Source organism: Orycteropus afer, unplaced genomic scaffold (assembly GCF_000298275.1).
Source record: "Orycteropus afer afer isolate SDZICR_OR568_19922 unplaced genomic scaffold, OryAfe1.0 scaffold00054, whole genome shotgun sequence".
In the NCBI taxonomy this organism is placed as follows: Eukaryota; Metazoa; Chordata; class Mammalia; order Tubulidentata; family Orycteropodidae; genus Orycteropus; species Orycteropus afer.
The window spans coordinates 3364474-3390543 of NW_006921641.1; the positions used below are offsets into that span (position 1 = coordinate 3364474).

General features: G+C 37.0%; 1 protein-coding gene across 1 annotated transcript in view; it reads right to left on the bottom strand.

The window, feature by feature from the left end:
* BIRC6 (baculoviral IAP repeat containing 6) overlaps positions 1–26070 on the bottom strand; it is a 366321-nt gene that overhangs the window by 39883 nt on the left and 300368 nt on the right. The window contains exon 66 of the mRNA XM_042780685.1: positions 17723–17933. Within this exon, the coding sequence (XP_042636619.1) occupies positions 17723–17933 (211 nt within the window). The remainder of the gene's footprint in view (positions 1–17722; positions 17934–26070) is intronic.

Here is a 26070-nt window from a genome sequence, read left to right on the forward strand (position 1 = left end):
GGGTTTGAACCACCAGCCTTCTGGTTAGCAGTCAAGTGCCTTAGCCACTATGCTACCAGAGCTCCCTATAAATATATTATACAAATGAAAATTATTTCCAAGTGGCACAACAAAGAGCATGCAGGAATTAACAATAATTCTATATTCCTGTAGACTGGGGACATAAACTCTTACTCTTTCTTCTGTTACAGATATTAGATAGGGACAGCACTGTTGAGCCTACAGTGCCCATGAAGAGTCTTTGTTACCCACAAACAAGTATCACCAGTTAATAATTTGTGTCTTTTAGATTCTTAGCCTAGTGTCAAGTTGGTCTAAGAAACTAACTTCTGTCTTGTATCTGCCAAAACCACCAATCATTTCATAATGATGAAAGCAAATTTTCACCAGATTTTGACCCATCATAATTGGTATGAAAGTAGGTGGCAGTGACAATTAAACATCTAACAGGTTGTCTTTGGCATGTATAAAACACCATTCACATCTTTTGATATTCCGACTCGATGGCACATAACCACCACCACCACCATGTCTCTCTTATCCTTGGGGATCTGATTATACCGCTTGTAGGTCTAAACATTAAAAGTATTAAATGAAAGCACATTATTAAATGCTTTTCTGCATTAGCCAAGAAGAGAGATCTTATGATAAGGAAACTGAATACTGCTACCTAGAAAGCATATGAAAAAAAAAGCTAGTATTTATGAGGATTGAAGTTTTCAAATACTGGACAAAGAGTAAATTCCACCTGTAAGTCTTTGGTGGACAAATAATACGTTTGTTGTTGTTGTTTCTGCATAAATGCCTACTAAAGTTGTAGGCAAGAAAAGGAATAAGAATAGCTATTTATTAGTACGAATCCATTACACTTGTCACTGTACAACTGATTTTGACTCATAGCAACCCTACAGGACAGAGAAGAACTGCTACCAAGGTTTCCAAAGTTATAAATCCTTACGGAAGCAGACTGCTCCATCTTTCTCCTACAGAGCAGCTGGTGGGTTTGAACAACCAACCTTTTGCTTATCAGCCAAGTACTTTTACCACTATGCCACCAAGGCTCTCTAATTAAAATATGGAAGCCCTATCATCATCTTTCTATCAAAGATCCTGACATGATTATATTAAGGTGACTTTTGAATGATTTCTCTGATATAAAGTACAAAGAGAACTACCTATATTATTCAAGCTAATGAAGTAAAAGAGAACTGATATTAACGGTTCAGTCAACTATTTTCCCGCTTCTGTTCAAAGTATTATTAAAAAACAAAACAAAACCAAAAAACCCAAACTCAATTAAAAAAAAAAGTACATAATTTCCTGATGATAATATCCTGAAATAGCCCAATTCTTTTTTATTTAGGTTGAAAGTGATAGGTAATGGTAAAAACAAAGCAAACAAACAAACAAACAAAAACAAGGCCCACCCCCCCAAACCATGTAAGTTGAAAATTAAATTATATTTAACATCCTAGGTCCAGTTAAAGTATGCTTCCAAAATGCCTTAGAACTAATGTATAGTGTATGTTGTGCATCTCTTTTAAAAAATCTTTGATATCTGAACAAAAATCCTAGTAATTACTTTCCTTTATCCTTATCTATGTTTCTGATGAACACTGGAAAATGCTGAATTAATGTGAAATTCTGTTTTGAAATAATACACCTGCCTAATTTAATACAGGGATTGTGGGGCTGGCGCGGGATCGGGCAGTGTTCCGTTTTGCTGTGCATGGGGTCGCTATGAGTCGGAAACGACTCGACGGCACTTAACAACAACAACAACAACAACAACAACAATCTTTTATACCTCCAGAAGGAACATTATCAGGGATATATGCTAATCCAAATGTCTGACAAACAGCCAGCAGCAATATGAATCAGTTTGTCTATGTCAACTTTTACACTTAAATTGCTCTAGCATTTATGTGTTAGAAGAGGTAGTGAGTAACAGAAACACAGAATTCTGAATAAAAGAATATTAAAAATATCATCTTTAGGAAACTTTTAATATAATTTATATAGTAAATATTCACTAATTGCCTAAAGAATTGTCAAAAAGGCAGATTAAAGCACAATACATAATTGCTAGTTGTCACCTTGCACTGTCAACACAGGTTATTTACCAGATACCACTAAAGATCAAATTAATAAATAAAAAATCATATTCATTCCTCCAGTTTACACTAAATATCAACCTCATGAAAGTACTGTAATTATCAATCAACAAATTAACTTCACTCATTAAAGATAATAATTTTATTAAAGTATAATTAAAATTGAGAGAAATTTGAAACATGTTTTAGCATTCATTATTTCAAAAGTAGAAATTCAGAGGCTATTTTTCACAGATATGTGTATGTGCATGCACACACGTGAGTGCAGTGATAAACAGACACATACATGTATCATTATTAAAGAGCTTTGGTGGCATACCGGATAAAGCATTTGGCTGTTAACCACAAGACTGGTGATTCAAACCCATCAGCTGCTCCACGGGAGGAAGATAGGGCAATCTACTTCCATAAAGATTTACAGTGTTGGAAACCCAATGGGGGTTGATATGAGTCAGAATCGATTCAATGGCAGTGGATATATTATTATATATCTTGTGTAATATATAATTAGGAGCTCTGGTGGCATAGTGCCTAAGGCATTTGACTGCTAACCAGAAGGCTGGTGGTTCAAACCCACCAGCCACTCCTTGGAAGGAAGACTGGGCAATCTATTTCTGTAGAGATACCCCCTCAGAAACCCAAGGAGGGGTCCCTATGAGTTGGATTTGACTCAATGGCAGAGAGTTTGGTTTTTGGTTTTTAATATATAATCACATAACAAAATACATAACAAAAAATCTGAAACTAGGAACTTCAGGGCATAAACATAATTTCCAGGATAGTGTGCCACTATGCCAGCTCAAGTTCCTTCCCAAACCACTAATTTTTAGTAAAACTTTTGGATGTATATAAAATTCAGTGATACGGCTGAAACACTGATCCTCCCTAGTCTACTCCCTGGCAGACCATCTAACAGAGAGTATGGCACAGAAAGCAAACAACAATAAATCTACTACATGCTCCATCACCCAGAATTTTATCTTGGAAGGAAGATGGGGCAATCTACTTTCGTAGTGATACTGCCTTGGAAACCCAAGGAGAGGTCGCTATGAGTCGGGTCCGACTCGACGGCACATAACAACAACTACTACTACAACAACAAATATTATATTATTAATTATATTAAAATACATAGTCTAAATGTCATTTAAGTAAATTTTAGTAAGCCATATCCAGGGACCAAACCAAACGAAATCCACAGCTGTCAAGTCAATTCTGACTTATAGCAACCTTATAGGACAGAGCAGAACTGCCTCATAGGGCTTCCAAGGTTTTAAATCTTAACTCAGAAGCAGACTGTCATCTGTCTCCCATGGAACAGCTGGTGGGTTTGAAATGCCAATCCTTCGGTTAGCAGCCCAGCACTTAAACACTGCACTACCTGGGCTCCTTCATAATCAGGGAAATATTCTAGAATAAAAGATCAGCCTTGAAGTAAGAGGAGAAAAACCTTAACAGTGGGACTGGATTCATGGGTACTTCAGCCATATGAGGGTACTGGGTATCTTAATGAGCAGGGAAGTGAGAAACAAAAAGTAATGAAGACAAAAAGAAAAAGGAAGACAAGCATGGCAAGTTAAAAACCAAGATACTTTGTGACATATCTGACAACTTATTTCCAAAATCTATGGAGAACTTCAACACCTCAATACCAAAAAGACAAACAATCCAATTCAAAAATGGGCAAGAGACTGGAACAGACACTTCATTAAAGACAATACGCTGGTAGCCAACAAACACATGAGAAATTGCTCATGATCTTTAGTTATTAGAGAGGTGCAAATCAAAACAATGATGAGATATCACCTCACCTCACCAATAATAGCAAAGTTCAATAGGACAGAAAATAACAAATGCTGGTGAGGTTGCAGAGAGATTGGAACTCTCATACACTGCTGTTGGGATTGTAAAATGGTGCAACCATTGTGGCAAATGGTATGGTGTTTCCTTAAAAAAACTGAAAATAAAAAAAGAACAGACATGCACACACCTATATTCATTGCAGCACAATTCACTATAGCAAAGAGATGGAAACAACTCAAATGTCCATCAACAGATCAATGGATAAGCAAATTATGGTACATTTACACAATGGAATACTATGCTATGTTAAAGAACAATGAAGGATACATGAATTGTCTCACAACACGGATGAGCCTGGAGGACATTATGCTGAGTGAAATAAGTCAATCACAGAAAGACAAATAATGCACGAGCACATTACTGTAAAAATACAAGGAAGGGTTTGCTTAAGAAAGGGAATTCACTTTGTAGGTTACCGAGGTGGGGAAGGTAGGGGAGGAAGTAATTTCAGGTGAGTTGAGGGCCACACGCTGATGTGGGTAAGGGGAAAGATGATACAGAAAGAATCTGTGACATGATAACACTGGGGAAAGGTAGGACACTGAGTGATGCACATAAGATATAGACGACAGAGGCTAACACCGATATATCCACAATTTTGTATTATCATTAACACCAAACACCAGGCTACAGATAAACATCTGAGAAGATCAGATGGGGATTAGTAAACAGGATTATACTCTAGACCAAGGATAGATTCAGCTGAGGCTAATCTTACACAGATACCCATGATACAAAATACCCGCAATCCTTACAGAAACAACAGAAGACATAGAACTATCCCTCACAGACAGCCAGACACTGTGGGAGAGAGATCCAACAGATCTACTGACTCATGACCAGAGTATTGGGGGACACCAGGCTCAACTGGCACAACAAAGTGCTTAAAAATCTTGTTCCACAACCTACATTTGGTGAGTAGTGATAGGGCTCTTAAAAGTTTTTGAGTGGCCATCTAAGATGAAGCTAATGGCCTCCTATTGTTAGAAGCAAAGAAAAGTGCAAAATACCAAGGGCATTTGGAAACAATCAGCCCTAGGACATGATTCACCTCAAGACCAAAAGAACTAGATGGTGCTTGTCTACCAATGCCAACCACTCGGGAAGGGATCAAAACTGGAGATCCTGGATAGAGTAGGGGGAAAAACGTGGAACAAAATCCAAAAACATAATAATGACCAGAATTACTGGTTGGATGGACTCTGGTGGTATCCCCAATACTATGCCCTGGGATATACTTTGGGCCTGGAACAAAACTCACTTCCAGGGGCTAGCTCTCAGCCCAACAGTAAATAAGATGGACACGCAGACCACTCAACTCAGGGTGATGCACCCACCTACTCCATGGAGATGCATCCCTTGCAGTAATTGACCACAGGGCACCAGAGGAGCAATATTCACATGGAGGAAATGCAGGACACACAGGAGTGCGTAACTATGAGGGGCACGGGGTGGGGGTGGGGGGTTACTAGAAAGGGAAGGGAGAAGAGTAGTTTAGGGTTGGGGCTGGTAATTGGGAACTGAAACCAAATGTACATGACAAGTTGAATGTAAAACAAATTCTGCTCTATAAATTTGCACCTAAAGCATGCACATGTACACAGACACACACACACAAACCCAAGATACTTTGTAAAACTCTTACTGCAATGATGAGAATCATAAAACACTCTAAATTCTAGCCAAGTTTAAAAACGAAAACGCAAGTTTGGTTATCTGCTAAGTTAGTTTCTTCCAATTAAGCAGAAAGAAAACGGTGGAGAAAGGAGTTATGATGGTGAACAAACATCTTCTCATTTCTTTTCCTAATTTACCTGTATTTCCAGAATGTTTCTATTTTTAGGGGACTTAAGAACAAAACCTGTTTAACAGTATTTCCCAAAGTGTGGGAAGACTTTAAGAGGTAAAATGATATGTCATTAAACAATGGAATCCCATAGTGAGAACATTACCCTTTCCAATAAAATGAAAAGTTCTCTGTAAGCCTCTCAAATTATTCCACATTTGCAAAATCTCCCTTTATAAAATAGCAGACCTGGTGTCACAGACTAACAATATTTTTATTTTAGTTCACTCATTTTTATACTTCTAGTTATGGTAAATGATAATGGTTTGTCTGTAATGTAGTAATTTCAAGTTTCCTCTTTAAAGTGTAAGCTTACAAAACTAGGTAGCTGATCTAAAGAAAACTGCTAAATAAACAATAGGTAGGTCTGATCCAACAGTTCTACCTCATAAATGGTGAGGCTCTTCCCTGACAATTTCTACCAAGAAAAATTTCCTTCTGCCTTTAATCAATAAGATATAAACTATTTGTCTTATTTGATCAGATTAATACAATTCTCATTTTCCAATGGGTTTTTTTAGATTTAGAGAAATTACAAAATAGTACACCTATTCCTCATTTATCAACTATCTCATCTGACATTTCACATTTATAATAATTAAAAAAAAAATTCTCAGAGTTCCTCTAATGCAAGCTCTATGCCATGGTCAGGCCCAGGGCGCCCTCTGCGGGCCAAATGAATGACAGCAACCAACCAGTTGTAGGATATCTTCTCCTGTTCATCTGTGATGTTTTGGTTGAAGGGTACAGGGTGACAGAGGGATGACACAATGCTGTGGGCAGGCAGAGGGAGGCCGGGTGAGAATCTGAGGTGCCAAGGTGGTCTGTGGGAGAAAGGCAGGAAAGGAGGAAGAGTGTGGGCAGGAGGCTGCTTGCAAGGGGCTGTTGGGCCAGGGCAGACAGAGGAAAGTGGTAGACAACACCCAACCAACACCGCCTCCAGCTCTCACAGGCTCTGCAGTAGAGGGGAAAGGGAACCCGTCATACCTTGCACATCCTAAAATGCACTGGAGGTGCCTGAAGAGCAGTGAGTGACTGAGGTGAGGAGGACACCAGTGCTGAATATGGGGCATAAAGACGATTTAGCACAATGACAAGGTCTAGAACCTAACCATGTTGATAAGTGAGGAGTGTATGTATAGGCAAAGGCTCCAGAAAAATTATACGTTTAAAATCTACTTACTGTTGCATGTTTTACACATCTACGACTATCTACATAACAACTTTAAAGAAATGACAGACTCATTTATGAACACATAAGTAGTCTGTCATTCTTAGGGCTTAATATAAAAGACTTAAAGCTTTCTGCTAATGGCTCTGAGCCTCGATCAAGCCAACAAGATGATAGCTGTTTGCCTTAGTCAGTCAAGTAACCAAGTAGTAGGACTGATTTTGGAAAACTTCTGCCTTGGGTAATAGACTTCAGATTCTTATATGTGATAAAAGGAAGTCATGTTTCCACAATTGGTAATGCTAAGGCACTTGAACTCTATTAAAGGAGATTCCCAGGGATAAATCTGTAGTTGTCATTATCAACACAGACAGGCAGAATAATGCAATTAGAGACTTAAAGCCCAAGTTACATGATTGCTTTTATAAGTCAAATGTGTGAAACATGGAATGTTATTTCTATCTAGGAATTGTACTTTCTACTAAGTCTACTCTTACCATGTAAGAGTAAGAACACCAAATGAACACTAATCAACACCAAATTCTCAGTCCCCAGAAATGGCCATTAGGGAAGAGGATACCTGAGATGGAAAAGATAAAAATCTCATCCATGGCAGTTTGGTCCTCTACCTCCCAGACCAATTATTCAAATACAAAGAAAGGCAAGCTTTCTATAATGCAAATCTGCTTACTCTTTGCTTAAAACCCTTCAAAGGTCCACCACTGCTTTTAAGAATAAGTCAGTCCTTAACATTTGGTGGTTCATTGGTAGAATACTTAACTTCCACGTAGGAAGTTCAATTCCTGGTCAAATGTACCTCATACATACACAGCCACCACCCACCTGCCAATGGAACTACCAAACTAACACAGACCAAGAAAAAAGGCCTGGAGATTAACTTCCAAAAATCAGCTAATGAAAACCCTATGGATCACAGGAACATCAAGCTCAACTGGCATAACATACTATACAAAGACACTGTTCCATATCCTACTTTGGCGGGTAGTGACCAGGATCTTAAAAGCTTGCAAGTGGCCATCTAGATGCAACGATGAGTGTCTCCTCGTCTAGAGCAAAAAAGAATGAAGAAAACCAAAGGCACATGGAAACAATTAGTCCAAGGGACTGGTACACCATGTGATCCTCAGCCTATATGACTATGAGACCAGAAGAACTAGATGGTGCCTGGCTACTGCTGTCAACCACTTGGAGGGGGATCTATGTAGGAGATCCTGGATAGAGTGGGAGAACAATGAGAACCAAAACTCAAAATCATTTAAAAAAAAAAAAAAAAAAAGGGACCAGGTTGCTGGTCTGATGGAGCCTGGGGGAAATCCCTGAGACTATGGCTTGCAGCTGCCATTCAGGTCTGGAAATGAACTCACTCCTGTGGTTTCCAGTCAAACAAAAGACAGGCATATGAGCTGAACATTTACATTAGGTAGATATGCTCCTTGGAGAGATCAATAATGAGAGAATAGAAGGGCTCTATATGCACAGGGAAACAGCTCAGGGGGCAGGAGTGCATGGAGGGATGGACACAGAGAAGAGGTAACTATGGGGAAAAGTGGAAAGAGAGCAACTGCATTATGAGAAATGGCAGTCATGAGATAAACTGCATCTGAACTGCTATATGGAAAATGAATTTCTTTGTAAACTTTCACCCAAATCCCAACAAGAAAAAACCCCTATGGATCACAATGGTCCAATCTGTAACTAATCAAGGGGATGACACAGGAGCACACAATGTTTGGTTCCACTGTTCATGAAGTCCCCGAGCTGGGTCTATTCAACAGCAGCTAACAATAACAACTCTCTAATATAACTTTCAGGAGCTCTGGTAGTGTAGTGCCTAAGGCACTTGACTGCTAAACAGAAGGCTGGTGGTTCAAACCCACCAGCCACTTCTTGGAAGGAAGGCTGGGCAATCTACTTCCGTAGTGATACTGCCTCGGAAACCCAAGGATGGGTCATTATAAGTCAGGTCCGACTTGATGACAAACAACAACAATATACCTTTTAAACCCTAGATTGCTTCTCTAGCCTCAAATTCTACCACAAACTCACCCACACTACATCCAGGCACACCGAACTTCTTTAGGTTCCCTGACTTATGATGGAGTTCAGTTTTGACAACTTTTTTGTAAGTCAGTTCTGACATGTCATATACTTTTTTTTAAAAGTTTTTATTATTAATTTCTTTTAATTATCTTTAAATCTTATCTTTGTCTTTTGGGGTTGGAAACATCACATATAAACTTAAAGATACGGTGACATCACTAAAGTACATGTTACAACACGTTATTTGTATAACTTAACTATAAGTTACACAAGAAAAAAAGTGGACACTTTTAAGTGCAGTTTATTGTAACTCAAACATGGTAAATCAGTTAAGTCAGGAATTACCTGTATTTAATACAATCTTTAATTGTTAACATTGTTCCCACACCCTGGAACACTCATCCCTTGCTCCTCATCATTTGACTAAATTCCTACTTACTCTTTAGGCCACCAAAGCTGGGTTGATTTTCCTGTATTAATCTTGTACATCTCCCTACTGCCATTTAGCGTGTTATTAAAACTATCTGGGTATAGTTTTTCCTCATTATTTGTCATCCTCTTAGGAAAAGGTCCAAATTCTCCTATTATGTACCCAATTAACAGTCAATAAACATTTATCAAATGAATAACTCAGTAATGCTTCCATGACCAGGCCAGATCTTACCCCTATCTCGATATACTCATGAATTTCTAATGTGTGAATCGGTATAAAAGAATGATAAATGATGGCCTTTACAGCTTTTTAAAAAATGAATTTTATTGAAATATAATTTATGTACAATGAAATACACAAAACTAAAGTGACATAGGTCAATACTTTTTTGTTTTTGCAGTGTTCCCTCCCTTCCTCTCCCACCCCTGGCAACCAACAAAGAAAGTTTCTCTCCTCATATAAACCTTTCCTCGACCCTCCACAACAACGAACTAACACTATATTTATCCTTCTGTGATTGACTTATTTCACTTAGCATAATGTCCTCCAAGTTCATCCATATTATGCGGTGTTTTGCACTCGACATTATTCTTTAGTGCTGCATAGCATTCCATTATGTGTACGTACCATAGTTTGGTCATCCACTCTTCCACTATAAATCTTAGAGATAAGTTCCTTGCCAGATATGTAACTATTAGCACATTTGTTGCCGTCATTTTTGTTATGTGCTTTTTCATGATGTCGATTTCTTTGTTCCACATAATTTCCTGTGTTGAGCTCGTTTTGTTTATGAATCGTGTTAACACTTCCTTCATTGCTATTGTTTTAGTATTTGCTGAATATTTATATTGGTCCTCTTTTTCATTTTGATGTGCATGAAGGTTTATCATTTTTCTTTGAGGTTACCCTCTGATTTATAGTTGTTTTCCAAGGTTTAGAACAGCCCATTCTATCCTGTAGTTATCTTGACTTCCCTATCATCTAGAAGCTCTGTAATGACAACAGTTTTTTCCCTCATTTTGGTCTGTAGTTGTCCGCATTTGTCAATTGATGTCTCTGGTTCCCTGTTGACAAACATGCTACAGGCTTATTTACTTTAGATACTTCCATAGCTGGTTTGGTTTCTGGGTTATATCATCATGTGTGTTAATGGTCAGTTGTTGTTGGCTGTTGTTGCTTCTCTGTCCAAAGGACTCCCTTTATCATCTCTTGTAAGGTTGGTCTGGTTTTAAAAAATTCCCTTAATTTCTGCTTATCTGCAAATGTCCTAATTTCACCATCGTATTTAAGGGACAATTTTGCTGGGTACATAATTCTTGGTTGCAAATTTTTCTTTTTCAGGGTTTTATATATACCATACCATCCCATTGTCTTCTCACCTGCATGGTTTCTGTAGAGAAATCCAAGCTTATTCTTACTAGTTGCCCCTTGTAGGTAACTTTTCATTTTTCCCAATGCTGCTCTCATGATTATTTCTTTGTCTTTGGTTTTAGTAAGTTTGATGATGATATGTCTTGGTGATTTTCTTTTGGGGTCTATCCTGTTTGGGGTTCATTGCACTTCCTGAATGGATATATTCTCATCTTTCATCATATCAGGAAAATTCTCTTCCAACAAATCGTTGACAATTTTCTCTGTAGTTTTATTTGTGTCTTTCTATCCTTGCATTCCAATTGCACATATGTTATTCCTTTTGATGGTATTCCACATGAACCTTAGGCTTTCTTCATTTTGTTTTGATCTTTTTTTCTGATTTATCCCTTTCCAAAGAGGTGTTCAGGTATTTGCCTTCAATCTCAGTAATTCTGTCTTCCACTGATTCAATTCTGCTCCTTTGTCCATTCAATGTCTTATCTATTTCTGAAAATTTAGTAGTAATCTTCTGGATTTCTGGGTGTAGATTTTGTATCATTTATAATTTTTCATTTATTTTGTCATTTTGTTCTTGTATTGTCTTTTGAAATTGTTCTAGGGTTTTCTGTGTGTTTTCCTTGATCTCTCAATTCATTGAAGATACCTAAATATAATTCTTTTGAATTCCGTATCAGGGAGTTCTAATGCTGCTGAGGGATGTGTTTTGGGTCTGTCTCCTGGTCCATTGTTTCTCCTGTTTTATCTTGCTTCTTTCATTTTTTTTTAATGTTATCTATGCAAGCAGGGTACTGTGCTCCTCTATTCACTAGCTGACAGCACTTATGCACTCACCACCTCTCTCTTTTCCTGTTGTCAGTCTCTGGTATGTCCCTGCCGACCTTAGCAAACAGAACATACTCTTAGGTCTCTGGAATCCGAATGAGAATGCCATTCACTTTAAAATTGAAAATGGCCACTGCTTGTCAACACTGAAAATGGCTGTGCCCTCTGTCACTTTAAATATCCAAAGTGGGCGCTGCTTGTGAACAATGAAAATGGCTGCACCTTCAGTTACTTTAAATAACCAAAATGGTTGCCACTTGTAAACACTGAAAATGGCTGCGCCCTCTGTCACTTTAAATATCCAAAGTGGGCGCTGCTTGTGAACAATGAAAATGGCTGCACCTTCAGTTACTTTAAATATCCAAAATGGCTGCCACATGTAAACAATCAAAATGGCTGCGCCCACTGGACAGCGTAAAGTCAACAGCTCAAATTGTCTCCCTCCTTGCTCTTTCCCTTCTTACTCATAAGGCCACCAGTGCAGTCGTAGCCCCTGGTGACCAGGGCTGATCTTTAGGTCAATTCTCAGGTCCCAACACCAGTTGGAAATACGCAGGCTGTTGGTGCCATCAGAGTAGCCGATAGTCCGTAGCTCCGACCGTCTCTGTACTCACTGTTTTCATTCAGGTTTTTCCACTAGTTGGTGCCTAATCCACTTCTGTATAGTTCCTTTCAAAGCTCAGGGTTCCAGGATTATCTTCTGTATCTCCTGTCAGTTGGCTTTTCTTTTCTTTGTTGAAGAGGGTCTATGTCGCTTATCTGCCTATTCCTCCATCTTACCCATCATCTCAGCTTCTTAACTGTGAGTCTTTTCTATCTCCTCTTGTAGAAGACTTCAAGTTTAGGGGTATTGAGATAGTCAGCTGACCTCTAAGAGGTCATTCTCATTCTTTGAATTATGTGATCAAAATTAATTGGGTTTAGGTATTTTTGTCAAGCTAGGATAATCTTAATTAGGTTATTCCTACTAGTAATAGTAAAATGTTCTCTTTGTACACAGGCTAAACAGTTTTTTTAATTTCTGTCATCCTAGCAGGAAAATAAAAACTGTAAATATAATACTCAAAACAAACTACTATCAATAAAAATTAATATATGCTACATAATAATCATCTAGAGATCTGACGAATACACAAGGAATCAGTGTGTAGAACTCTGATTTTGAGATTGGTTAGTTTTGTCACTTTGCCAGGCTTAAAGTGAGCCCTGCTAGAAGCAGAAGGGGGGATCTCACTGCCCTCGAGAGAGAAGAGCTGGAGATGAAGTGGAGTGCATCCTTGAACCTGAGATCCCTGTGCTCGACTTCCTTGGTTGAGAGACGCCCTGGGGAAAAGACAGCCTGGCAGAGAGATGCACCAGTGGAAAGACGGTGGCAGTGGAACCAAGAGGCTTGAGACAGAGTGGCAGGCTTACCTGGCCTACAGAGGCAGAGGCCAGAACAAGAGGCCAAGGGCCAAAGAGGACTGTGTGATGGCACAGCAGAGGGAAGACTGTCCTGATTAAACAGTTGTTTCCTGAGAGTGTTTCTGAACCTGAGTTGTAGCCTGTTACTTCCCTAATAAACCCCACAGTTATGAGTATTGTCTTTGAGTTCTACGTTGCCACTGCAACGAATTATTGAAACTAGCAGAGAAACAGTGAGTACCATGGGAGGGAGAGTTGGTGTTAAAGTTGGTAAAAAGGCTGGAGAGTGGCAGCATGTCAAGTCTGGCCTCATAGAAATAAACCTTGGGCTGCTATTGGTGATTCTGTCCTTCTTCTTGTGAAGTTAGAGGAGGTCAGAAGACACCACCTCCATATCCTTTTGCAAAGCAAAAAACAAACAAACCAAAAAAACCTTCCTTTTTGTGTATACTTGGACAAAAAAATTATATAGATAGATAGATAGATAGATAGATAGATAGATAGCAATAAGGTTTTATATAGAGAGAGACATAGATGTCTCTCTCTCTATAGACAGCAATAAGGTTTATAAACATATTTAGTAAGTAAGAACCAGCTTTACCTTATTTAGAAGTCGTGGTTGTGTGGGGCACTGGTTAAAACACTTGATTGCCAACCAAAAGATCAGTAGTTGGAGCCCACCAGCTGCTCTGTGGGGGAAAGACGTGGTGGTAGTCTGCTTCTGTAAAGATTTACAACCTTGGAAACCATATGGGGAAGTTCCACTATATCCTATAGGGGTCACTCTGAGTCAAAATCAACTCAACTTTAATGGGTTTTGGGTTACTTTATTTCATTTTAAAAAACCTACACTAAAAATACATACTTTATTCACCCTAAGATTTCTAAATCAGAGGGCAGAGACAAAAACATAAAAATTTTCTAAGCTATAGCATATGTTATTTTGAAATTTACCTTCAAACTCTGACACACATTCGAACATTCTCTAAAAATGAGAAAGAAACAGAACATGCTTGCCTTACCATTCAAGAGTACCAAGGAATTTTTGTGACAATACAACTGGGGATGTGGCGGGGAGAGCACAGAAAACAGACTGATTTTTGTGGGTATACTTTTTATAAGAAACTGGATTTTTACCCCCATTTTATTAAATTTCCATTATAATAAAAGTATAGAACGAAATACATCTTCAGCTTTGACAGGCTAGAAAAAAAAAGTACATTTTACCCACTCTCTGTGAAATGGTAAATGAATTCTCAATATGCCTTATCTTGAAAAGAAAGCAGGAATAACATGTATGCCTGCTTCTTTTTCTGAAAGTCTGCATAGTATAACAAAGATCTTGAGGGTTCTCAATTATAAGGAATACTTAAACTCTAACAACAAACACACTAGTACTATTTCTTGATCAGCTACATGAGGCTGTTGAAAAGTTATTGCATAGGGCCACTGTATAATAAAATTAAGTAACACAGGAAATGAGCTTTGTGAACAGTACTTAATATATTTACATACATATTTTATTACTGCATAGTTTAGAAATTTGAAGTATGATTTTTTTTTTTTCCTGGTTGATGTTAGAAGGAAAGAATTTGAAGAGTAATTCTGCTGAGGTAATCAAATAGAAAAATAAAGAGTTCCAACTAAATGCAACTCATTTATCCACCTGAAATTAAATTCTTATAGTAAATCATTAATATATTTTGTACAGAAGTTTCCTTTTAAAAAAATAAAAAAACTACACTGCACATATTACATGAACAGGAAATAGATAAGAAAAGCAAATAGATCAAAGTAGCTCTCTAGGTTTCTAAACTTTATATGAACTCCATTAATTGTAATGGGTATCTTCTTTAATTATCTTAGGACTCAGTTTGCTCCCTTTTTTGCATGATACCAGAGAAATTATAACATAAAAAATAGATAACAAAGTTTTGTTTTCACATTTATAACCCCACAAATCTGTGATACTGATTTTTAACCGAAGTTACAATACTACTACAAATCATTACATAACATTTCATCTAAGAAATAAAATGCCACCAGGTAAGAACACTCAAGGTTTTATATATTTTCAATTACACTGCATTGCAAACCACACAACACAAGGTAGAGAAAAACAGGGCAAGATTCCTCTTATAAAGACACGAGGGCCATTCCAAAGTTCTGTGTGAAGTGCACTAATGACTGGTCAAAACTATATGTTCATTAATATAGGAGTAGGGGGCACAGATAGTTACGGTAGAGATGTTTTGGTTCAATTCTGATACCTCACTGTTTTTATATAGTTATGCTTGTTCCCAGGTTACCAGTTTAAAACTTTCTTGGGGGCCACGAGAGAGGATGGGATTGAACATAGTATTATTTTCTTCTCTATAACAGAAAAAACATCACAAGGAAAATTTATCTTTACATTTTCCTTCCCTGGTAACAGAACAGTATGAACCTACAGCTTTTTAAATCCCTACCAATTGGTTCCTCTTTTTATCTCTTCTCTATAGTTATCTCTGCTTGGGATTGAACCATTAATTTTTAAGATGATAACGACAGCACAATAAACAGTAAAACCAGAATGATCTGAGAAGTCGACTTTTCTCTAAAGGACTGACAGAAAGCTTAACACTTAATTGTACTCATAAGAAATCTGTACATAGATCAAGAGGCAGTTGTTCAAAGAGAACAAGGTGACAAAAAACAGTTTAAAATCAGGGAAGGTGTGTGTCAGGGTTGCATCCGTTCACCATACTTATTCAGTATGCCTACTGAGTAAATAATCCACGAACTTTGACTATACAAAGAAGAACATGGCATCAGGATTGGAGGAAGACTAATTAGCAACTTGTGCTATGCAGACAACACAACCTTACTTGCTGAAAGTGAAGATGACTTGAAGCACGTACTGATGAATATCAAAGACTACAGCCTTCAGTATGGATTACACCTCAATATAAAGAAAACAAAAATCCTCACAACTGGACCAATAAGTAACATCATGATAAAACAAAGTAAAGAGTGATGTTGTCAAGGATTTCATTTTACTTGGATCCACAATCAATGTCTACGGAAGCAGCAGCCAAGAAATCAAATGACGTATTGCACTGGGCAAATCTGCTGCAAAGGACCTCTTTAAAGTGTTTAAGAGCAGTGATGTCACTGGAAGATTAAGGTGGGCCTGACTTAAGCCATGGTATTTCAATACGCTTATATGTATGTGATTAAGAACACAGAAGAAGTGATGCATCTGACTTGTGTTGGTGAAGAATACTGAATGTACCACGGATCACTGGAAGAATGAACAATCTGTCTTGGAGGAAGTAAAAACAGAATGCTCCTTAGAAGTGAGAATGGCCAGACTTCATCTCATACTTTGGTCATGTTGCCAGAAGGGCTCGTCCCTAGAAAATGATATCATACTGGGTAAAGTAGGGGGTCAGTGAAAAAGGGGAGGACCCTTCTTAAGATGGACTAATGGTGGCTGTGACAATGGGCTCAAGCATGGCAGCAATTGTGAGGATGGTGCAGGACTGGGCAGTGTTTTGCTCTGTTGTGCACAGGGTTGTTATGCGTTGAAACTGACGTGTCAGCACCTAACGAGAACTAGAGACCTATTCTTGTCATCATTTGACCTACTCTGTGTTTCTTAATTTTTTAGGTTCTTAAAAAATAAATGAGACAAGGCAGAATAATATAGTGATACTGTTAATAACATTACTTGACTCAAAAGACCACTGAGAAAGGAATAAACTTTTGTTGGCAGCATTAATTAAAAGTAAATGCTTTATAGACAAGAATCATATCTACTAATTTCGTATTTAACAAAAACTGACAAGCACTGGACAGAACTTCCTAAGAGAAAGGAAAAACTTTTCGAGATTACTTGAAAGGAATTATGATAACCGAACTCATCATCTGAATCAAGTGAGGGTTAAACTTAATAAACCAAATATTAATTTAAAAATTCAATTTTCCAAGAAGTAAAAATTCAACTTTATCATAATGCCAACAAATAAACAATGAATGGATCACCCTGACTTTCTATTAAAGGTTATGAAGTATAATAATATTCATCAAAATAAAACAGGAGTAACTATAAATTCGGCATTTCTATGAATATACCCTATGGAGATTTCCACAAACCCCCAAAGGTTTATGTATGAGGTTATTATATACTGGAAATAACCTAAATGTCTACTCCTAGATGGTTAAATAAAATACAGCCCCTATATACAATACTGAGTTAGAACTGACTCAACAGCAATGGGTTATTTCCAATAGGTAATTATAAACGTTAAGACCAATGTCAGAGATATATATTTACTGACAATGAGAGATGTTTCTGACATCCTTACTGAATGAAACTAGCATTTATCTGTATAAAAAGTATAATGTGACAAGATTTTAAAAATTGGCATACCTATAGCTATTACGAATGCAAAGGGAGATGTGTGATAAGCCTTTGTAAGTATTAATGTTTCTAGAAGTAGGATTTTTTTCCTTCGTAAATTTATATACTGCTTGTGTGTTTGAGTATTTAATTAGCATGTGACATGATTAAAAAAAAAAAAAAACCCACAGAGCTTTTTAAAAAAACAGTTAAAGCCAAGATCAAAATAAACAAACATGTTATACAGTACCTTAAACGGTTGGTGTAGGTATCCACACAGGTCTTCATTTTGGCTAATAATGTACCAACAGACGTTTGAGATTCTGCCTGTTCTTCTTCCTCTTCACCATCCTCTGTAGAAAGAGGCAACAACAGAGGCACCATAGATGTACAAGAAGCGATTGCCCGGAGCAATTCCAGCAGAGCCCGATAGAGTGGTACATGCCTTGCCATGTCCAGAACTGTAAAGAAAAAGGGGGAAAAGTATAAAATGAGAAAATGTGTAATATTAAAGCAAGTCCACAGTAATGTAGCTTCTACTCAGATCTTAAGATCAGCTGGTTAGTAAAGGGATTAACATATGTTTATGAATCATCAATGTGCAACGTATAGTAACAGGTACTTTGGGGAACAAATATAAATAACACAAGTTATGGAGAGAATGAGGAATGTCATTAACTATGTCATTATATTACATACAAAAATGATCAAACAGACTGGAGAATATATTATGGCAGTAAATGCTTTTCTTACTATGAGGTGGAAATATATTTTTAAAATTAAATTGCAATAAATTCACTATGTATTATGTGAAAAAAAATATGACCTGTTTACTAGAAGTTTAATTCAACAAATTTCTTGTTAACTAAGAAAATTATGTTGGCTATTCTTTTACTAAAAGTCCAATGACTTTTTTATCAAAATCAGATGCACCTAAGAATGGGTTATCTACTCTAAGAACATAAATCTAGGGCTTTTTATAAATCGGTTTGATAGATTGTGATTTTTCTCCAACTGAAATTTACTTCTGTGGATCATGTGAGATAATGATTTACCTATTTTTCCCATACCAGTTACTGAATGATATTTTACTAATATTTACTGAATACCTGCTATTATTGTACAGCTGGAAATACAGAAGTGAACACAATAAACAAAAACCTCTGCCCTCATGTGCTTATACTCCAAATGGAATAGGATAAATTAGCAATTTTAACCCAAGAAACAGTTAAGTGCTCTGAATTCTATGTAGAAAAATTAAAATAAGGAAGAACTAGGAGAGTTGTAGCTAAAGATATGAGTTGTCTCAATGTCCACAGAACTATATAGGAATTGAGAATATGGGGGAATCTTGATTAATATTTCTTTTTATGGTTCATGACTTAGGAATATTCATAGAAAAAAAGGTAAATTTCTAAAAATTAATTTTATATAAATGAGTATTAAAGTAAATATTGCAAAAACATTTAGTGTAATATAGTTGATCATATACATATAAATGTATACTTACCAAAAAGTAAAACATTGTTGATAAGGCTCTTTGACCAACCTTCACTTTCTCTCCCTACCAGGTATATCCTTCTGATGTACAATCTGCCAAACCTATTTTCTGTATGTTGACATTTCCGTGTCTGTATCATCAGAAGGTACTATTTTCCCACTTGTTGTTGTTGTTGTTTGCCGTCGAGTCGGCCCCGACTCATAGCGACCCCTCCTTGGGTTTCCGAGGCAGTATCACTACGGAAGTAGGATTGCCCAACCTTCCTTCCGAGGAGTGGCTGGTGGGTTTGAACCTCCAGCCTTCTGGTGAGCAGTTGAGTACATTGCCCAAGCATTTAATTGGTGGAAAAACCAACACTGATGCCTAAGTATACAGAACTCTACAGCTTTGTCATTATAGCATGCTGGTCTGGTTCCTGAGCTGACAATGTGATAGCTACCAGCCACATGTGCTTAATAACCATGTTGCTGGTGGCTACTGTATCAGACAGCACAGATATAGTACATTTTCCATAACTAGGAGCTCAGGTAGCATAGTGCCTAAGGCACTTGACTGCTAACCAGAAGGGTGGCAGTTCAAACCCACCAGCCACCCCTCAGAAGAAATGTTGGGCAATCTACTTCTGTAGTGATACTGCCTCGGAAACCCAAGGAGGGGTAACTATGAGTCGCGTTCCACTCGAGGGCACATAACAACAACAACAACAAATGCTACCTTAGGAAGCTCTGGTGGTGCAGTGCCTAAGGCATATGACTGCTAACCAGAAGGGTAGCAATTCAAATCCACCAGCCACTCCTCAGAAGGAAGAGTGGGCAATCTACTTCCGTAGAGATAAAGCCTTGAAGGAAACCCAAGCTATGAGTCATGATCAATTCAATGGTGGTGAGTTTTTTTTGTTTTTTTTTTGGTGACACCTTAAAGAGTCTATTCTTCATATTCTGTATTACATACAAAAACCATAAAGGCATGGTAATTATGATCAGCTCAAGAAGATTTAAGAAAAGAAAAAAAAGCTTAGAAGTGAGAAAAGAGAAATGTCCTTATTTTCAGGAAACTGATTCTTTATTTGGAAAATCAGCAGAATCTATAGAAATACTATGAGAAATAATACAAGAGTATGAAAAGTTTGTAGACATAATATTGTTGTTGTTATGTGCCGTCGAGTCACCCCGACTCATAGCAACCCCTCCTTGGGTTTCCGAGGCAGTATCACTACAGAAGTAGGATTGCCCAACCTTCCTTCCGAGGAGTGGCTGGTGGGTTTGAACCGCCAGCCTTCTGGTTAGCAGTCAAGTGCTTTAGCCACTATGCTACCAGAGCTCCTTATACTAACTTCATATAACACATAATCAATGGAAATATGTAAAAGATTACTCACAATATCAAATACAATGAAAAACGTAGAAGAACTTTATGAAGAAAAAAAAACTCATGTTGACAGACAAAGATGACAACCTCAATAAATGGATATTATCTCCACAAAGGGCACATTCAACAGAATAAGGATGTTAACTAAAAAATATATGTGGGTCCAAAGACCTTTTAATAAATATATAGCAAAGCTACACTCATCAGGATTGCCAGACTCACTCTGTAATTGTTTCAGTTTTCTAATGTAATCAAAACAAACCTTAAATGAGTATTAAGATGCCCTTGTGTTGGGGACCACTTACATGTTTGATGGATTGCTAGGAAGAACTACAGGATTCAGAGGAAGTTGTACTCATGGCTATAGTTCATTCATGATAGCAATTAGCAGAGAAAAAAGCATTAGGTGGAGTCTCATACAAGGCTCCCAATGCTCTCTCCCTCTCCCAGTAAGGGTCACATAGAACATGCTCCTTTTTCTAGCAGCAAACTGAAGCAACATGCAAACGTTATTTCTTAGGAAATACTTAGGAAGCCTGCTTGAGACTCAAGAGTTCAAGGCTTATGTTGGGGGTTGGTCATGTAGGCTCTGATTATAAAAAATTCAGATTTCCAGAAGGAAAAGAAATATTCACCATAAATTACAGTATGTGTACAAATTATCTAGGTAGGTTGGTATAGCCAAATTTATCTTGGGCACAGAAAACCTTATCACTGAGGGAATGTTTCCAAAGTTAAGTTTCTAGGTGCCAGCCCAGGACTAGTTCAGCAAGTAGGCCTCTAAACATCAGGCCTATATAGTTCTCTTGTACTCCAAATCTGAGACAGTAGATATTTCAGAAATATAAAAATTTTAGACTATCTTTTTACATCAATGAGAAAGTATGGATTTAAATTAAAACAAAACAAAACAAAACAAAAAAAACCTAAAACCAAACCCACTGCCATCAAGTCGATTACGACTCATGGTGACCCCCACTGAGTTTCCAAGGCGGTAAATCTTTATGGAAGTAGATTGCCCAGTCTTCTTTCCGCAGTGGCTGGTGGGTTTAAGCCATCAACCTTCTTGGCTAGCAATGATGCCTTAGGCACCGTGCGACCAGAGCTCCTTAAATGAATAAATGAATGAATGAACAGATAAATAAATAAATAAATAAATAAATGAAACACAGACAACAGTAAGTGAACATCTGGATCTCATGCTCGCATCTACACACACATTTAAGCTTTCAAAGTCAATCTTATAAATGATAAGAGTCTGGTCTTTATGTGTTGCTTATCTGTCACTGAAATCTACAGTTCTGTTAAGTGTTTCTACAAGTGTTGTAAAAATACACATATTAGATTTTTAAAATAATTCGTTTTTTATTGTTGTTGCAAATATACTCAGCAAAACAAACATTCAAGAATTTCTACATGTACAACTCAGTTACTGATTACATTCTTCCAGTTGTGCAACCAACCACCTCATACTCCTTTTCCAAATTATTCCTCCCACTATTAATATAAACACATTGCCCTCTGACCTTTCAAGTTACTGCTGTTGATCTCACATAGAGAATTCTTTAAAAGAGCACAATGCTCAAAACATTCTTTACTAATTAAGCTAAAATACTGTCTGGTTTAAAGACAACTTCAGGAGATATTTTTGGTTTAACATTTAAAAACTGCATGGGACGGAGGTGAAATGGCAAATAAAGAGTTTTATCTAATTTTTTTTTTTTTTTAACAAATACAACAGCAGTCAAAACAAACAGGCTGTACCTGTTGATATTATGAAAGTACAACTTAACACATCATGGGATTAATGGTTTTGGGATTAGGATGACTTCTTGAGTCTACGCAGTCAATTCTACCTCCTAATTTGATGAGTAGATAGCTTGGGGTCTTAAAAGCTTGCAAATGGCCACCTAAGATAAACATCTGATCTCTATTCACCTGGAACAGCAGAGGAAGACGGTGACCCAAAAATTCAAGAAGGAAATGGACTGAAAGTTTAATTGCCTCCATGAACTACTACCTCCTCTGCCACGAGACCAGAAGAAACCAGCGGTGCCCAGCTATCATTACTGAACATTTTGTTCAAGGACCTAAGAGATGGATCCTTATCAAAAGGAGAAAAACTGGTAAACAGAACTTCAAACTTACATGGAAACCAGACTTACCTGGATCCACTGAAACTCTAGGAACCACTGAATCTATTCTCTAGAAATAATCTTTAAACCTTGAACCAAAACTATACCATGAAGCCTAAAGAGCAGTTTAGCTCAAATAATAAATAATGTTTGCCTTGAGAATTGTAACCTTATAAAGAACTGTCTACATATTCTTATCCTGAGCATCCAAAAACAGACTCAAAAGAAATGAAATCTCTGGATTCGCAGTCTAATATAATAGTAATATAATACTAATTACTAATATAATAGTAATATAATAAATAGTCCTGCTGATCCTCTTTACAAGAAAACAAATTCACTCATTAAAGAAATAATTATGATGTTTTAAAAAGAACATGAGATATTTTTTCTGAATATAATACTATTATCTCCAAAGTTAAATAAAAATAGTGACTGTGATGATAGTAATAGCAACTAAAATGGGGTGCATGCCAGGAACTGTCCCAACCATTTTATATATACATATATTAACTAATTTAATCCTTATAATAACCCTAAAAGTAACTGCTATACCTATTTTCCACATGAGAAAATGGAAGCAGATATAAACAAGAATTTGCCCAGGGCTACATAGCCAACAAGTGGTAAAAGCAGGATTCATAAGCAAGTAGTCAAACTCTGAAGTCCAGCCATTTAACCAGTAAGACATAATCCCACATGAAAGTCACAATTTTAAAGAACTACACTAACATGATTTACTAGCAGAATTATAAAAAGTGCTACATTCCAGGGGAAAAATTTTTAATATGGACTGAAATTCCTTGAAGCCAGTTTCTGTCAAGCACACTAGATACATAAAATTCAAGCTGAAAGGCAAGTAGCAGTAAGTCATGATCTTTTTAAACAGTGAGTATTTTCAATGTATGTTTATAGTATGTTCTCAACTTTAGCTTTCTAATAGATTTACAAGGGAAAATGAAACCTTTTCTTAGCCTCATATATTTTAATTCTCTGGAATCTTAATGTGTTAGAACTTTCTACACTGTCACTGCACTGTTAAAAATACTGTAAGTAAACCAGGCAAAATTATGAAATAATTTATAGCTTAATTATTTTATTAACTTTTAAGTTAAAATTTGATGAGGTTTAATTTATAATCAACAAAATGAATTAAATTTAAGTGTGCCGTTCGATGATCTCTGACAATACATATTCCTGTTTAATTACTGTGCCAGTCAAATATCGATTATTTTCATCATTCCAGAAAGTTCTTCAGGTACCTTTCGAGTTAATCAAGCCAGCTTGAGGCAACCATTCCTATGCTTTCTATCACTGTAGAAAACAGATAAATAACAGGAAAAAAACACAACAAAACAAAAGCCAAATCGGTTCTTTAAAAGAAAGATAAAATCTAAACAGCCCTATGGTTATTAAAGAAAGTGAACTCTTAATTACAAATCTTGTCATAAGAAAATTCCAGATGGCCTCATAGATAAATTATATCAAATACTTAAAAAAAAAATATTAACATTATATAATTTTTATTCAGAAAATAAATGAGGTGGGAACAACTCATTTTATGAAGTCAAAATTTACCAGATTAGTAACTAAAACAAAGAAATTAAGGAGTGGGAAAAGGGTGGAGTCAGTGAAAGAACTAAAACCAATGAACAAAGAAACAAAAAGATTTAAGACAATATTAACAAACTGAATACACAAATATGTAAAAAGGATAACAGACTATAACAAAGTGGGATATATTCCAGTAATACAAAGTTGATTTAACATTTGAAAATCAAGATAATTCACCATGTAAACTGGCAAAAAGTCAAAAGCCATATGGTCACCTTTAATAGACCTAAATATTTAACAAAATTCAACACTCATTTATGATAAAACTCTCAGCAAACTACGAATAAAAGTAACTACATCAACTTATGAAGGACATCTTAAAAAACTTTACATCAACCATCATACTTAACAATGCAAGAATGAACACTTTACCCTGAAACTGACAACTTTGACGGATTTAAGACAGTACAATAAAATAAAAGAGAAGCTAACAAACACAAGGCATACATATTAATAGGAAGAAATAAAAGTGTTCTTAGTGCAGATGGCATGACTGTTGACTTACACTATCCTAAGGAATTTTTTTTAAAAAAGTAGATGTGACAGTTATGTTTGTGTGTCAACTTGGCTGGGCCTCCTTGAGTGGCTGGGCAGCTGGTGGTAGTTATTCCTCATGATGAGACTGGCAATCAACTCCATGGTGGGATCTACCACAAGCAGCTGAGTAGCTGCCTTTGGGATGTGGTCTGTTTTCCGAATATAAGGAGAAGCTTTGGGAATGGTCTCTAGCCTATGGCACGTTTGGACTCTGCATGTAGCCGTGTCATTGTTCAGCAGCCTGCCATGCTCTGCTGACCTTGGAACTTACGATGGATTTAGGTTAATGGCCTGCGGTGTGGTTTGGTAACACTGGGACTGTGCCTTTTTACTTATCAACCTTGGGACTTCTCAGCCTCAGCAGCCAGCAGCTATCTGAGTAAAGAAACGCCTCTAGCTCCAGTGGGCCGGGAGCAGGAGACAGAGCTGGACCCCAAGGTTGAGGGGCTTTCACCCAGCCCCTAGAGCCCGGCAGTTTGAACTTGGACTTAAAGCCTCCAGACTGTAACAGAATAAACTCCTGTTTGTTAAGGCCATCCCATCTGTGGTATATTCTTGTCAGAGTGGCACTAGGTAACCAGAACAGTAGATTAAGTAAGTTTAGCAGCATAGCAGGACACTAGGTCAATAAATAAAAATGGAACTGTGTTTTTATACACTAGTAATATGCAATGAAAAAGTGAAATCTTAAAAAAATCATCCCTTATAATAGCATAAAAAAATCAAATACTTAAGAATAAATTCAACAAAGTATGTTCAAGACTACAAAAACACTGCTGAGATATACCGGAGGAAACCTAAATAAACATATGCCACAAATCATAGACCTAAAAGATATTAAGAAGCTAAGTCTTCTAAATTAATGTACAGATTCAATGTCATTCCAAACAAAAACCCAACAGGAACTTGTAGGGGTAGAAGCTGATAAAATTATTTTAATATTTATATGAAATACAAAGGACTTAGTGTTTGCCTTCACAGCTATGAACGACAAAAATATTTCCACGTAGAATTTCTGTTCATTCCAGTCATGTGAATGGTGTAAGGATTTAGCTATCTAAACTTTGAAGTCCCAACACAAGCCTCTCCTCCTCTCTCCATTTTTAGTAAAATCACTAATCTCTTAGGAACATACATCTTTTATTACCAGTCCATTTGTCCATACTTCTATTTATACATATCCATAGAATTTATTGTTACTGACTGCATTTGTAGGTGATGGTATGTGCAGTAATTTATTTTTACCTCCTTTTGTGCTTTTAGACACTGATTAATTTACTTATTTAAGAAACCTACTGCCATTAAGTGGCAGGGGGTCTGAATCACAGTGACCCCCACCCCAGAGTTTCCAAGGCTGTAAATCTTTATTGAAAGACAGCCTTCTCTTTCTCCCACAGAGCAGCTGATAGGTTGGAACCACTGACCTCTTTGGTTAGCATCTCA